General features: G+C 39.4%; 1 protein-coding gene across 1 annotated transcript; it reads right to left on the bottom strand.

The window, feature by feature from the left end:
• Positions 1 to 531: 531 nt before the first annotated feature.
• On the bottom strand, positions 532 to 2,157 carry LOC109176746. Its single transcript, XM_019326138.1, has one exon. The coding sequence runs from the start codon at positions 2,155 to 2,157 to the stop codon at positions 532 to 534; it is 1,626 nt and encodes a 541-aa protein (XP_019181683.1).
• Between the last annotated feature and the right edge of the window lie 14,702 nt (positions 2,158 to 16,859).

Here is a 16,859-nt window from a genome sequence, read left to right as displayed (position 1 = left end):
TAAGAACACTCTCCATAGATATCTTTGATTGTAGATGGTAGGACAATATTTGAAGAATGTAATCTTAGAGATTCGGTCCATACCTTTACATGACAGATACGCTGATCTTCTTTCTAATTTTGTCTTCTTTAAACCGCGTACAACCTTTCTGGAAACAGCTTCCTAAAACAGATCTTCAGTGTCAGTCCCTCTGTTGTTGTATCTGATTGATCAGTCCTCTGTAGAACAAAACCGACACTAAGCTAATCCTATCTTAGTTTGCCATAATAATATTGCCAATTATAAGTTGGGGGTTTTTTGAGCAATTAAAACACTAACACTTCCAATCGCAATTCAGGGGTAAGGGCCCAACCGATCTTTATCTTTCTCTCCGGCCGATCTTCCGACAAGGGAACCTCCTCTATCTCTTCGGATGGCTCTGGTTGTTCTTTCCGGTCCTTAACAGCCTCCCGGATGATTGTGTTTACTCGGGACGAACCCGCGTCTCGCCGATTAACTGCTCGTGTATAGCACTTTGTGGCCGACTGAATGTTACCGCGTAGAACTCCAACCCCCAGTCGGGGTAGGAAACTTCATGCACATGTGAGGCATAGATATAATTCCCCCGACCTTCTTGATGGCCGGGCGGCCTAAGATCACGTTGTGAACGCAGTGAAGATTCACGACCACAAATTCCATCTCCGTCTTGACTGACTTAGGCGGAGTTCCTAGCTCGACCGGGAGGACGATTTTTCCTTCGAGGCGGATGGTAGCCCCGGTAAATCCCGACAAGGGTACACCGACCGGAATCAGCTCCCGGCGGTCAAGTTTTAGCTTCTTGAAAACGTCCAAATAAAGGACATTAACACTACTCTCGGTGTCTACCATCACCCTTTGTACGTCGACTCTCATGATGTCGATCGTAACAACAAGCGCTTCCATCCAAGTGTCTCTGCTCTCGGGTTGATCTTCGAGAGAGAAGGTGATCGGCTCCATTTTCTGCCTCTTACCGGTTTCCCGGGAGTCGACGATCGCGACCGGGCAAGGGTTTCGAGCTTGGGAAGCATCTTCCAAGCCCCCGAATATAACATGAATGGTCGGCTTTGATGTTTGCCGATTGCCAGACGGGGGGTCGGGATCTCGCCGGTCTTGATCTCTCCGGTCCTGGTTTGATCGATCGGGGCGATTGGAGCGTCTGTGATCTTTCCTCTCGGATGGTCTCTTGTTCTCTTCTCGCTTCCCCACACACTTATCCAACTTCCCCAACTGGAGCAAGTCTTCCAACAATTGTTTCAAATGTGTACACTCCTCCGTGTCATGCCCAGCACACCGATGATAAGCACAATGTTTCGACTTATCCTTCCCATCCGGTCTCGGATGAGGTAGACGAATGAGGTTGCAGGACTGAGCATATTGCATGGCTTCTGCAGCCGATCGGTTTAACGCCGTGAAATTTCCCGGTCGTGCTCGGGGTCGGGGATGGTCTTCGCCCGACCTGTTATCCGACCGACCGGAAGCTTTCCGGGAAGATCCGACCTCTTGGGAGCGTTTGACGGCATTTGCTTCTCCAGCATTGGCATAATCCGTCACTCTTCGGAGCGCTTCCTCATAGGTGGTAGGCGGGTGGAGTATAAAATACTGATACAAATAACCCGCTCGGAGAGAAATATGTAGCATGTGAATGGCTGTTAGGTCGTCCATGGGCTCGACCTCTCCGACCGTCGCCTTCCACTTGACTAAGAAATCAGTCAAGCTTTCTCCTTCCAACTGCTTAGCCTTCTCGAGGTACATGTAAGGCTTCCGGACAACTTTGGAAGTGACAAACTTCCGAGTGAACTTCGTCGCCAAACTAGCGAAATCAGAAATAGACCCCGGTTGCAATGTTCTGAACCACTCACCTGCCCGACCGGAAAGCGTCGAGTAAAAAGCCCGGCACATCACAAAGTCAGTTACGGCCATCATCAGCATATTGTCATAGTAAGTGTTGATGTGGACCTCCGGGTCTGTCCGGCTGTCATATTCTTTGTTTCCAGGGATTCGCAAATCAAGCGGGTAAGGTTGAGCCATGGTCTCCACCATGAAGGGTGTCCGCAATAATGAAGCGGTATGATCGGGAGGAGGCCTTGAGGCATGCTCGTTCTGCCAGCGAGTGAATTCTGCGCGGAGGTCGTTTAACATTCCTCGGGTCTAGTCTTGCTCGACCGTACGGGCTGGTTCCCGAGCCCGGCAGCGACGATGTGCTTGAGACCCACTATGTCCTGACGACCCTGATTGATTGGCTGCTCGCATGGGAGAATCAACCGAGCGCCTATTTGGATCCTGCGGTCCCAATCTTTGCCTCATTGCTGGTCGGAGTCGCTCAAATGCACTCGCTCGATTGGCTTCTAACTCGGCCTCTTCATCCGCCTGAACAAGGGTTTCTTGCCGTGGTTCCTCCATGACCTCGGCCCCCTGCGATCCCAACCTCGAGCGAGCCGAGCGCCTAGTCCGGGGACCGGGCTGAAGCTCGGGCTCAGTCGGCATGGTCGGTTGGTTCGGGGGAGCGGAAGCTGGAGTCGTGTACGCAGGCATGTAAGGCGAGTCACCCGCCGGTGGATAATACATTGGTGTCCCTGGCCAACAACCATATTAAGGAGGTGGAACTGCATATAGATAACTCGCCGGGAATAGATACTGTTGACCGGGCGTTGGATATGTCGGTTGAATATAATTGACCGGGTTGGGAGCTGCCGATCGTGGAGGTGAAAGGTTGAGATTGAGGTCCACTGTCTGACCCTGGTGTTGAGTGTAGTTGTGGTCGGATGAACTTGCTTCCTCATCCTCCGGTGCTTGGTACATGAATGGGAACATGTTGATGATTGGGATCTGGTACTCGTCTACAATAGCTTTTCGTACCGGGTCCCCACAGACGGCGCCAAAATGATAGTACAAATACCCACGTTATGCGGTCAAAGTACTGAATGAGGACAAATATAATAATAGAAGGGGATTTTATTGATCAAAATGAGTCCTAGTACAATCTAGATGGTTATCACGAGGGCCGACTGACTGCGGTCGGGCAGCTCTGTAAATAACCTATTGATCGTCCAAAAGTCCCCCTTACTGTAGCCGCCGTGGGTACTTATAGCCTTTGGCCGGAGACAAACTTCCGGCCTACCGGCATGTAACCCACGTAGCCTCCACGCGTCTTCACCCGGCGAACCCTCTCTGTCAACGCATAGCATTGCCACGTGCCTCTCTTCATCGTCTTTGTCTCTTTACGAAATGAAGGCATGAGGACCGGGAAGAAACATCGATCGGGAAGTCTGGCGGTCGAGTCCGACCGCTCTGGATGAACAACGCCCAACCTAAAGATCCTGCACAAACAACAAGGAAAGCCAAACTCATGTCGGTCGGGATATATCCTACCAACAGTGTATCTAAATTGACACTGCCTCATATATTATTTTTATATTATCAAATGAAATTGCAATTGAATTGAAATGAAACTGTAGTTGTGTTGAAATGAAACTACAGTGTATATAAAATGAAACTGAATAACATTTCACATATTTGAGTGTATATTGTGCAATGAAACTGTAGTTATATCGAGATGATAATGTAATTGTGTTTTAATGAAACTATAGTGTATAACTGTATATAAAATAAAATAAAATAACAGTTTCACATATTTGAGTGTTGTTATAAATATCGAATGAAACTGTAGTTATATCGAAATGAAATTGTAGTTGTGTTGAAATGAAACTACAGTGTATACAAAATGAAACTGAATAATAGAGTTACTCTTTGCGGAACAATGCGAAACGGCACGGGTGTCGTTTCTTTTCATTAAACAAAACGACATCGTTTAGAAGCTCGGTTCATAATCCATTATGCACCGCGGTCCACAATATAACTTGCCAGACCATGTACAGTGGGCCAACGACTGTCGATTTCGTAAATTATACACCGAGCTTCAAAACGACGTCGTTTTGTTTAATGAAAATAAACGGCATCTGTTTCGCACCGTTTTGTAAAAAGTAACTCTGTTATTCAGTTTCATTTTGTATACACTGCAGTTTCAGTTCAACACAACTACAGTTTCATTCGACATTTATACACTCAAATATGTGAAAATGTTATTTAATTTTATTTTATATACACTATAGTTTCATTAAAACACAACTACATGATCATTTCGATATAACTACAGTTTCATTGCACAATATACACTAAAATATGTGAAATGTTATTCAGTTTCATTTTATATAAACTGCAGTTTTATTTCACCACAACTACAATATCATTTTGATATAACTGCAGTTTCATTTGATAATATATAAAATAATACGTGAGGCAGTGTCGGTTTAGATACACTGTAGTTTCAGTTTAAATACATTGTAGTTTCAGTTGGTAATTAACACATAAAAAAATGTGCACTCCGTTAATAGTAACGGCGCGCCATTTCTTTACTTGAAGAAACGGCGCCATTTTGACCGCAATGCACGTACACCGCTGTCCACGATATCACGACTGTGCCGGTTTATAGAAAAGCTAACAACACAAATACACAATATAACAATGAGTACATAAACAGATAAACTAAACAAAATTCCGTGAGGGTTATTTCTTTCAAATTTAGAAATTTCATCCAAATATAATAAAATGCCCATGAAAGTATATGAACCTAAACATTTTTTTTTTGGGTTCGTTGAAAGACTAAAACTTTCACAAATTTATAAAGTTGAGAGTATATTTTATAATTTTCAATATTGAATAACCAAAACAACTAATAACCCCAAGTATCTGAATGACCAAAAAAATAAATAAATAAATAAATAAATAAATAAATAAATATATATATATATATATATATATATATATATATATATATATATATATATATAGGGATGAGTTCTAGTGCAGAGATAGCTTCCCGTGCGGTTATGCGGTTAACACAAAAAACGCACATTAAGCATTAAAATGGCGCACCTTAAGTATATATATATATATATATATATATATATATATATATATATAGGGATGAGTTCTAGTGCAGAGATAGCTTCCCGTGCGGTTATGCGGTTAACACAAAAAACGCACATTAAGCATTAAAATGGCGCACCTTAAGTACACAAACCACGCACCTTAAGCATACAAACAAATCACCTTCAATTCTCTAAGTTTTGTTAATTTTCTTTTGCATAAGTTTGTCATTGTCTTCATCTTCCTTGCTTGTCCGCTTCTTTTTTGTTGGTAGTGTATCAAGTGCAATTGGATTACTGGTGCTAGTTTGCAAAAATAATATATTTGGTATAATTAGAAATTTCAATTAATTTTATTCGCTAAGGAGTATTTAAATGAATTTACAGATAAAACAAAGTTAATGCATGATGCTTTTGACTTAAAATCTATTTTTTACTTATTTGATGTGTGCTTTGGGAGGAAACTGATGAGTTTACATATTTATACTCCCATAACCGTTAATTTGAACAACTATTTGATGTGAAAGATTAAAATGACTACCACCCAAACAATTTAGGAACTAAATGGGATCACATGTATAATTAAAAGAACTAAGTTGATTATTCTAGTATAATTGAGAGACTAAAATTACCGTTCTCCCTTAGAAAAAATGTTCACCCTTCAAGTTTTGTTGAAAGTGATTATTTAGCGCCATAAATAATTAATTTTTTTTTGAATGCTATTGACTATATTACAATGTAGCGCCATAAATAATTTAGTTATTCTTTGTGACTAAAATTGTCTAATACGCATGATATATGTGGTTGCTTAAATTTTAAATGATAAAATGATTTAATTTTCATAATTAACTAAGGAGACACTGAACATGTGATAGGCAGTGTTGAAAAAGACGCTAGGCGCTCAGCGCGCTCAATTTTTTATTTTTTATTTTTAATTTCTTTTAAATTTTTTTTTATTTTTTTAGGGGTTATTCACCAAAAATAAAAAAAATAAAAGAATAAACCGGGGTACGGCCGCCTAGGCGCCCGGCCGCAGAGGAGGTCAATTTTGACGTTCCTCGACGCGACCGGACGCGATTTTTGCAACCATGATGATAGGGGATGATTGTACTCCGTCAGTCCTCATTGAGACTTGTACTGATGTACATGTTCTTTAGGGTAGTGACCCAATTGGAGTTCCCAGAACACAAAAGGTTACTATTGAGTCATAAATCTCCTTGATTTCTTTCGAAATTCTCCGCCCCTTTTGAAAAATAAAATAAAATTAATTGATCATAATATCAAGTGAAACTTTTATTATGGAAGTACGAGTAATATTACGGTTTAGGGTTGGTATATGCATTGTCAACTATGGACCAAATAGTAATTAATAACCTATGATCACACACACACACACACACACACACACACACACACACACACACACACACACACACATATATATATATATATATATATATATATATATATATATATATATATGGACGTATAGTACACCATACTAGATGCACAAGGGCAGTTGTCTTTAATTTTGGGATCCGTATACCCTTTCTAAATTAAAATTTTAAATAAGATATTGTAAATTATTGTAAAACATATAATAAAATATACTCCTATGTCTACTATGCTACAACGTGTAGATATAATTAATGCACATGCATACTCAAATGATAGAAATCAACTCTAAAAATATTATATTTATCCTTTTAAAATTATTACTTTGTAATTATCATGTATTTATTAATCAATCAATATAGTAATTAAATTATGTATGTATACCTAGCTAGCTAGAAGTAATACTAATTTCCATTATTGAAAATACTCAAAATTTCAATCACTTTTTCAGTGATCAGAAAGTTTTAAAAAATTAAAAATTAGTGATGGTTGCGGAAAAAAAAAAAAAATTGGGACAACCAGGCATAGCATTCTAACAAAAGCCAAACTAGGTCCATACTAGGAAATATATATGTTGGTAGCATACCCGTAAAAGCATAGAGAAAGAGTTGTGTTTTACCGGTCGACAAAATTCAGAGACGTGTGTTTCTTTTCACCAGTAAAAACACAAATATGCATGAAAACAAAGAAGAAGAAGAAGAAAAATTAGTGGCCGGTATTGTTCACCACCTCCTCCTCTATCTTTTCTTTCTTTCTCTTTTTGAATCCTCTCTTCACTCCTTTTTCCTCACCTTACTTTCTTATATCGAGAAGAAAAAATTATCAAACTTTGAATTTTTCGCCAAATTATTAGTGACCGGTATCGTTCACCACCTCCTCCTCTATCTTTTCTTTCTTTCTCTTTTTGAATCCTCTCTTCACTCTTTTTTCCTCAACTTACTTTCTTATATCGAGAAAAAAAATTATTAAAATTTGAATTTTTGTCATATTTTCAATTTTTTGGACCAACTTTCAAAAGTAATCAAAACTTTTAACCACTTTCGAACCACTTCAAATGATAATTGAAAAAGTTTAAGAGACAAATCTTAAATTTTTGATCACTTTTTTAGTGATAAGAAATATGTAATTTTTCGACAGTTTTTTATTTTAAATATATTTAGTGGGCATTTAATTTAGTGTTTTCTTAATTAATTGTTGCAAATAGTGAATAGAAACTGAATAAAAATTAATATTTTTTTATCATATCACGAAGTGTCTTGAGCAGATCCTAACGTACTGTAGGAGGTACATTTAAACCCGTACATAGACTAATCCTCAATTAAGGATTCTTAACAAAAATTAATGTTTGTGAGTTGGCACACAAACTTCAATTCTTGACTTGAAATTTTTTAAAAATAGATGGATAAATAAATAAATGAAGTCATCAATTTAGCTTTTGAGAAAACCAAAGGCTGCGTGCGAACCGCCCTCTAGAGAATAAGGTGGAATTTCTCCATGGCCTCTAATCATACTCTATGTTGCATACTTGCATTAAGAAATTAATTATCAACTTGCATAGTTGCATATGCTTACATACATAGATACATAGTATCACTTTGATGATTTTTACTATTTGTTCCTTTTTTTTTTTCCTTAAATAAATAATCGTATCTGAGAGTAAACATTAACTAATAAAAAAAATTTCATTTTTAATTTTATGATTATTGTGATAGTATTATATTTAGTATTTTCCTTTCACTTTGATCATATTAAGTATTATAACTTTGTCTATATTGTCACATTTTTTATATACTCCGTAGTACATATTTTTACCACTTTAGTAATTAATTTATATTATTTTTTCTTTAAAAAAATGATTGTATTTTATGATTGAGGGATATAATCATGAAAGACTAACATGGCCCCGTTTGATTGAATGTAATTGAGTTGTAATTCAATAAAGGCTTCAATTACATTGTTTTTGTTGGAACCAGGACTATGTGGTCTAATAGTACTCGGGTTGGACTTCCATTTGGAAGATTATGAGTTCGAGCCTCAGTGGAGGCTTTACTGGTTCTTTGTGTTTTAGTAGGTTGAGAAAGTATATGAACAGATACTACAATGTAATAGAGCTAGTAACTTTCAAAAAAAAAAACATTGTTTTTGTTGGAGGGAATTGCAATTCCTTCCTTTTGTTGAATTGACATTTAAATGCTTATGGGAAAGGAAAAAATAGAAGAAATGACAAAAGTATCCTTAGTGATTGTTATTATTATTATTACACAAGGACATCAATTTCTACTGATTTGTGTGTCCAAGTTTGGTCAGTGTTTGAATTGTTTACACTTACTGCTCAGATTTTTATGGTATGTATGCATGAATGTACCGTGATGTAGTCATTTTGTGAAGGGAATGTTAACGGGGAATTATAATAATATTAACGGAGAAGATAATATTTAATGGAAAAATTAATGGATAATCATATAATTAAGGAGACTAAAAAAAAATTATCTCCATGAGCTTTGATTTGGTTCTTAATTATCCTCAAGAACCACAAGTCCACAACATGAATTCGTCCTCAACCTACCCTTCATTGGGATTTAATTTGCAGACAACGTTCTTGGCTAAAGTTCTCAATTTATAGATAAACATTTCATTATTTTTTTTTTTGAAAATACATTTCATTATTTAATTTTTTTTTGAAAATACATTTCATTATTTAATATATTATAGGATTTATAGCATTTTGTAACCACCAAATTGATTATTACTTACTGTTAGGAGCTATTGTTTGTAATAATTAGACAAAATAATAAATTTTAATTTCAAGTGTACAAATATCCCTAAGGAAGAAGGAAGGGACATCACGCATTCAAATACAAGTACATATATATATATATATATATATATATATATCTGAGAGGAAGGGGGAGACCCAAAGTACAAATTATACAGGTATATTAGTATTCCGCCACAAGGGGAATTCATCCAGATCGTCTTCTAAGTGACCTCTAATGATATCAGGGGCTCATGTATTCTATGCAGGCCTCTGCTGGAGTGGTGAGATAACTTTGCCAGTGCATCAGCTACATTGTTTAGTTCCCTGGTAATGTGCGTGACCTGCCAGCATTCAAATCTTTTAAGTTCATTCCTGCAAGCAATCATGATGTTGTGAGCTGCAATGCGAGGGGAAGCAGTGCTGTTAACAAATTCGACTGCTTCCTTTGAATCGCTTTCGAAGTGAACTCGGGTGAAACCCAGCTCTATGGAAAGTTGGATTCCTTTGAGCAGGGCCCAAGCTTCCGCTTCCAACGGAGTACATGAGCCGATAGTTGCCATAAAGCCATGTTTCCATTCCCCCAAGCTATCTCTCATAACTCCCCCACATCCGGCTGCAAAGGAGGATGGGAAGACTGATCCATCTACATTGACTTTGATCGTGTTGTCCGGAGGTTTTATCCATGTGAACTTTTTCCAGTCCAGCGAAGAGCTTGCTGGTTTTGAACCTCTAGCTCTATCAAAGGCTCCTATGATGTCGTTAACCTGAGCTTTAATGATTGCAGTTTTGGACTCAATCGGGATTACTTTTCCATTGAAAATGGCATTGTTTCGCCACTTCCACACCCACCATGCTGTGACTGCAAAGATTATTCTGTCTTGGTATGGATGACAGCCCTTGTCCTTGAGTGTGATTCCATCATCTAACCAATTTTTAAATGAGCGATTCCTCAGCCTTTCATGTGCCATGGGGATCATGGCTTTCCACACTTCCTCCGCAGCCGGGCAGAGGCGCATAATGTGGTCAGTGTCTTCTGTACAGCTTATACAAAGCCAACATTTGTCGTTGCTGGCTAGGCCTCTTTTAAATTGATTTTGATTTGTCATTATCCTTTCATGCCTTAGGAGCCATAGGAAGAAGCGAATTCGATTGGGAATTTTGAGTTTCCAAATGCTATTCCACTTGGTGGCTACCAAGGACTCCCTTGTACCCAGGGCGATGTTATATGTCGAGCTAACAGAGAATGTGTCGTTAGGTTCGAGATCCCATCCAAGTAGGTCTGGGGCTTCCGGTTCATCACATATTAAGAAAGAAGCCAGCTTGCTGAGTATATTCGTAGGGAGAAATTGGTTTACCTGGTCCCAGTGCCATCCCGTATTTGAACTCTAGTAGCTGGATACGGTTCTTGTTAGCTCGGTAGGAGGGATCCCCGTAACCAGGTCTTTTAATGGACTGTCAACTAGTCATTTATCTACCCAGAAAAGGGTGTTTGATCCATTTCTAACTAGACGCTTGAGGCCTGATTGGAGAATTGGGAGAGCTTTCATGATTCCTTTCCAGGGATTTGAGCTGGTGCTCCTGAGTTTCCAGGTCGTCCTGTCCGAAGGTTTCGCACCATACTTTGCTTGGAGAAGCTTGACCCAAATGCAGTCTTCATCTTGGGCTAGCCTCCAAGCCAGTTTTGCTAAGAAGGCTACATTCATCAGTTTCAAATTTCGCAGACCCAGTCCACCATTAGCTTTGTTATTCGTGATGGTTTCCCAATTAACAAGGTGGCATTTCCTTGTCTCTTCAGTGCTCCCCCCAGAGGAAGTCTCGAATCAGCTTCTCTATACCAGTTATGACCCCGGCTGGTAATAACATTGTTTGCATGGTAAAATAAGGGATGGAAGTCAACACAGATTGGGCTAGGGCATGACGTCCAGCCAATGATAAGGACTTCGATTTCCAGCCTGCTAGACGGGATTGTATATTCTCTATTACTCCAGAGAAGTTCTCATTCTTCATTCTACCATGGATGGACGGAACGCCTAAATATCTTCCCATATTAGTGACGTTCTGGATTCCTAATGTTTCCATGATGCTTTGCTGCTGTTCTGCTGATGTGTTTTTGGAGAAGAACAAAGATGATTTCTGAAGGCTCACCTTCTGGCCTGATGCCGAGCAGAATGTGTCAATGCACTCTTTCATCTCCATAGCCTGTTGATTTGATGCTTCTCCAAAGAAGATTAGATCGTCTGCAAAAAATAAATGAGTCAAATTAGGGGCATGTCTATTGATTTTGATCCCTTTCCAGCGACCACTATTTACTGAGGCTTCTACTAGGTGACTCAGTCTTTCAATACACAAAACAAAAAGTAATGGGGAAATAGGGTCTCCCTGTCTCAAACCCCTCCCGGGCTCGAACCAGTCAGTCCTTTGACCTTCCCACAAAACAGCAAGTCTCGCAGATGTTATGCATTCTAGGATGTTTCTTTTCCAATTGTCATTGAATCCTATATCTTGGAGGGTGTCAGCTAAGAAGTCCCAAGATAATCTGTCGTACGCTTTCTCTAGGTCCACTTTCAACATGATCCAGCCTGTTCTTCCTTTCTTGTTGTTCATGGAATTTAAGATCTCTTGGTAGGCCAGGATGTTGTCAGATATTTGCCTCCCCGGTATGAAACTTGATTGATGGTTTCCCACAAGCTTTTTTGCAATGCCTTTGAGGCGTGATACCATGATCTTTGTCAGAACCTTGTAGGACACATTGCATAATCCAATAGGTCGGAATTGGTTCACGCTATCCGGGATTGGGACTTTTGGTATGAGTGATAACACTGTATCATTACTGCCGATGGTGAGAGTACCTTCATCAAAAAATTTCTTAGCAAATTTCACTAAGCTGTCTCCAGTAGAATCCCATGTTTTTTGGTAGAAGCCTGCTGTGAACCCATCGGGGCCCGGAGCCTTACAAGGGGCCATATCAAACAGAGCAAGCTTTACATCCTCATGACTGATAGGCAGGTTGACAGAGTTCCAGTCATGGGTGCTAAGAGGTGGAAATCTGCCTCGTGGTAGAGAAGTCTCAGTTGTAGTGCTTTCTGCTGAAAAGAGATCCATGAAGAATTCTTGAACTAGACTCTTTATCGATTCCTTTCCTATGTAGATGCTCCCATTCATGTCCTTAAGTGACTCAATTTTCGGTTTGCTGCCCTTGATGGTAGTGGCCAAATGGTAAAAACTAGTATTAAGATCTCCCGAGGTAATCCACTGTTCGCGAGAACGTTGGAACCAGATTAATTCTTCTTGGTGCAAAGTGTCTTCGAGTTCTTTCGCAGGCGGCGTTCCAATCAAATAAGGTCCGATCTTACTCCCAGTGTTAAGCTACGTTGGATGCCACCTAATCTAGCTAGGAGGCGTTTCTTTCTTTAGAAGATATTACCAAACGTGTCTTTATTCCAAACTGAGAGGGCCTCTGCCAAGGCAGCCTTATTTGAGTCTAGATTTTTGTCGCTCTTCCAGCATGAATTGATTAAGGCCTGGAAGGTGTCGTGGTTCGCCCAGGCCATGTTAAAACGAAAGTTCCTGTCCACCGGTAGTTGCGGGGTTTCACACGTGCTCACTAGTAGCGGAGAATGATCGGATTGGATCATTGGTAGATGGTGTAAGGCCGCATTGGGGAATAAACTCCTCCATTCAATGTTGGCAAGTCCACGATCTAGACGGGCGCCTTTGAACGAAGTGGAATCAATTCCTCTCATCCAAGTGAACTTTGAACCTCTATATCCTAAGTCGATCAGGCCCTCTATGAATACCCATTGGTTGAAATCAGCGGATCTTGAAAGCGAAAATGTCTCTGGATTATTAACTTCTTCGTGGCAAGTTACCGCGTTGAAATCGCCCACAGCTAACCAAGGTCCTTGGGGGTCGAAAAACTGTCCTGAAAGATCTGAGAATAAGCATTTTCTGAGGCTGCTGTTGGGGCTTCCATACACAACTGATAGAAACCAGGGTTCTTCACGGCCTTCTTGTACCTGCAGGGATATAAACTAAGGGTGAGTATATAGAATGTGAATGGAAACAGAGGACTTCCATAGGATCCAAATACCACCGGAGAAGCCAATGGCTTCAACCCTAACCCACTCGTCAAATTCTAAGTTAGAGCAGATCTCGTTAGCTTGAGAACCTGAGACCTTGGGCTCTAGGAGACAAATAAACAGAGGTTTATGTAAGCTTAAGAATTGTTTAAGGGAGCGCCTAAACCCTTTGGAGGCTGCACCCTGGCAATTCCAAACCAAAAAAATTATAAAGAAAGGGGAGAAAGCAGAAACGCTCAATGGCGTATACGGGAATCCGCAGCATGACCATTAAGGTCAACAGAACTAAATTCAACTTGCATAGTCGGATCCGGAGGATCAGTAGGTGTCTCGGATGTCCGTGATACGTCTGGGGGTACTTCTTTAAACAAATTTCCTACGCCTGCGCCCAATGAAGGTCCAGGTTGTGCTTCAAGATGTGGGAATGGTGCTTGTGTTCTATCTGGGGGATCATCCTTGAAAGAATTCTCAAAGTCAGCAAGCATTGGGGAATCCGGCTGTGCATCCATGTGGTATACTGTGGTATTCTCAATTTGTCCTCCCCTTCTTGAGCCACGAACAACAGTGTGCTCAGGTGCCGCTGCCGCACGGTTGGGTTGAACGCCCCTCCCCCCACGACCTCTAAAGGCACCACGAGTTGGCGGGGGTTGTCTGGGAGGTAGAGGTTGGTCCTCCGGTCTTGGCTCTGTCTCTATATTCTGGGCTATAGTTTGTCGGGGGCCTCTGTAATTCGTCCTTATTCTCGGGAGGTTAGGCTGTTGGGACGGCGATAGGATGGCTTGTTCCTGCTGAAGTTGGTTTCCATTGGGGTCTTCTAGATCTTGGAGAGCTCCAAACCTGGAATGCGTTGCTACATTCGCCTGGCTTGGTTCCCCATTGGTCTGTGGCTCTTTTTGTCTCCTTAGGTCCCCAGGGGCACCTTGATAGTTTGGAACCCTCTGCTGGTTCCTTCTTGGCTTTCTAGTAACTAACATCCATTCCCCATATTTTTCCTTATGTTTCTGAACCTGCTCCTCTCTCTGCAATTGTGTGGCAGAACCTCCTGCAGTTGTTTCTTTGTCCGAGGTCTCGGGATGAATCTTTCCACACACATCTATGCGATGACCATACATACCACACTTAAAGCATATTTGGTGGAATCCTTCATATTCAACTGGCCATTCCTCAAAGTTCAGCACAAATCTGGATAATAGCGGTTTGGTGATGTCCAATTCGATGCAGACTCTCGCAAATTTACCCTTTGAGGCGAGGTTCGTCGCATAATCGATCTTAATTGGCCGTCTGATCGTTTTACCAATCTTCTTTAAAAATTTGTCGTCAAAGTACTCTATTGGCAACGATGGAAATCTCACCCACGCCAGAATCTTGTCCGTTGTGTTCTTTCTTGGATTGAAATTAGGTCTCCAGACCTGGGTAATCAAATAGTGATCCAAGACTGTCCAAGGTCCCCCATATTTCGCTGCTTCATAATCCGATAGAGAATCAAATTTCGCTAAGAAGTAGTCCTGGTCTAGGGCTATCAGTTGGAAGCCAGACTCAGGTCTCCACATTCTTTGGAGCCTTTGTAGTATATAAGAATAACTGACCGTTCGACCCAAGAGGCGGAGAATTAGGGATCTGCGCCAAGGACGGCATAGCCTTTCCTTCTCCTCCTTCGTTAAGCGAATGACTGGGTAGTCGTACGAGACGCCATCCTGTTCCATATCATCATCAGACGCCTCTTCCTCGTCTGGGGGTGGGGCGGGGGTTCTTCGATTCCACGCTTGGCTCGGTGTCGCCGCCGGTGTTCTCCACTGACTTGAATCTGGGGTATTCACCCTTGCTTCTCCCAAAGAGGATTCTTGGACATTAGACTGTTCTTGAGGTTGATTCGGGAGCTCCATCTGGGAACGGTCTCTTTTGGTTTTCTTCGTACTTCTCTCCAACAAGTCTTGATCCTCCGGTGAACGATTGGTCGCCGTCGTTGAGGGGTTATTCGAAGTTGATTCCGAGAGAGTATCAGAGAGAAATTCCATCTCTAATACAATAATCACTATTTCAAGTACATATATATTATCATCACTTTACTAATTCTTATGAATTTTTTAAATTTAATAAATAATTGTGTGTATGACGAGTAAATGTTAACTAATGAGAAATTTCACTTTTAGTACTATAATTTTTGTAAGAGTATTGCATTTAGTACTTGTCTTTTTAAGTTGACTATATTTAGTCATATAACACTGCTAATATTATTACATTTTTCATATACTATTTTTACCACTTTAACAATTCATATAATTTCTTCTTTAAAAAATGAGTGTATTTGATGGTCGATGGATATAACCATGAAAGACTTTATGGTTGGCGGGAGGTTCAAGAGCATCCTCATTTCTAAGTCTTTTTGCAATGATCCTCGACACGTGTCCTTGATAGGTCCTTTGCACGTGCTTTTGGAAAGTTCCTCAATGCACATCCTTGACAAGGTCCACTATGCGTCTATAAGTCTATGACACGATTATAAAATTGTTCATAATTATGAATATATAATTCAAAAATTATGAACATATAGTTTTATAATTATGAGTATAGAGTTGTGAATATAATTATGAACATATAATTCTTTATGAATATAGAGATTCAATAATTGTAAATATGAAGTTCAAAAATATGAATATATAGCTTTATAATTATGAACATATAGTTTAGTAATTATGAACATAAAGTCCTGTAATTGTGAATATAGAGTTCAACAATTATGATATGAAGTTCAAAAATTATGAACATATAGCTTTATAATTATGAACATATAGTTTAGTAATACCTTGCAAGGTGGACACAGTTCCACAGCATAACGCTTCATAATTATCTGTAGATAGAGGGGTCAAAGGCAAATTATTGTGTGGACCATAACAAAAAGTACATTTTTAATATACTAAATGTACATTATTTTTGTACTGAATGTACATTATACAATATAATGTACACTCAGTATACAAATAATGTACATCCCCTGAGTACGATGTACATTATTTTTGTGCTGAGTATACATTATTTTTGTATTGAATGTACATTATTTTACAGTATACAAAATATGGTCTACACAACTTCGGCGGACCATGGTCCACACAATAATGACTTGGTGTCAAACAGGCAGGCTTGAGTTGGCCCATTTATTTTTTGTTGGTTTGACCCAGTCCAATTAAAGTTTGGACCGAGTTTGGCCTAGTCCAAAAAATAAAAATTAAAGTCTGGCTCGGTCCATAGTCCTAAACATAAAAAAAAAATATTAAAAATTATAGATCAACTAATTTAAGTTATGTGTTCCTTCTAAATTAGTTTACAAGTTCACATATTTATTTTCAACTACTTAACTTAAGAATTATTACAAGAAAATAAAAAAATCAATAATTAATATTCATGTTACACCATTAATAAGAATAAGTTTATAAATTGCAACTACTAAATACTTAGTAGTAAGGGTGATTTTTTCAATTTGTAACACCATTAATAAAATTTTACAACTTTAAAATATTTTAAATTAGTAATTACTAATTAGTATGCTAGTTGCCTAGTTAGGCCGCAAGTTAACTAGCTAAATAGTAAATACGTAAGAATTTAATAGACATAAAATTAGTATCACAATTTATAATATGATAATCTCATGAGTCATTACTCAAAGTATAGATGTATATATATTTTTAA

Source organism: Ipomoea nil, unplaced genomic scaffold (genome assembly GCF_001879475.1).
Source record: "Ipomoea nil cultivar Tokyo-kokei standard unplaced genomic scaffold, Asagao_1.1 scaffold0755, whole genome shotgun sequence".
Taxonomy (NCBI): domain Eukaryota; kingdom Viridiplantae; phylum Streptophyta; class Magnoliopsida; order Solanales; family Convolvulaceae; genus Ipomoea; species Ipomoea nil.
The sequence above is the reverse complement of the archived record's forward strand: the minus strand, read 5'-3'. Positions and strand labels throughout refer to the sequence as shown.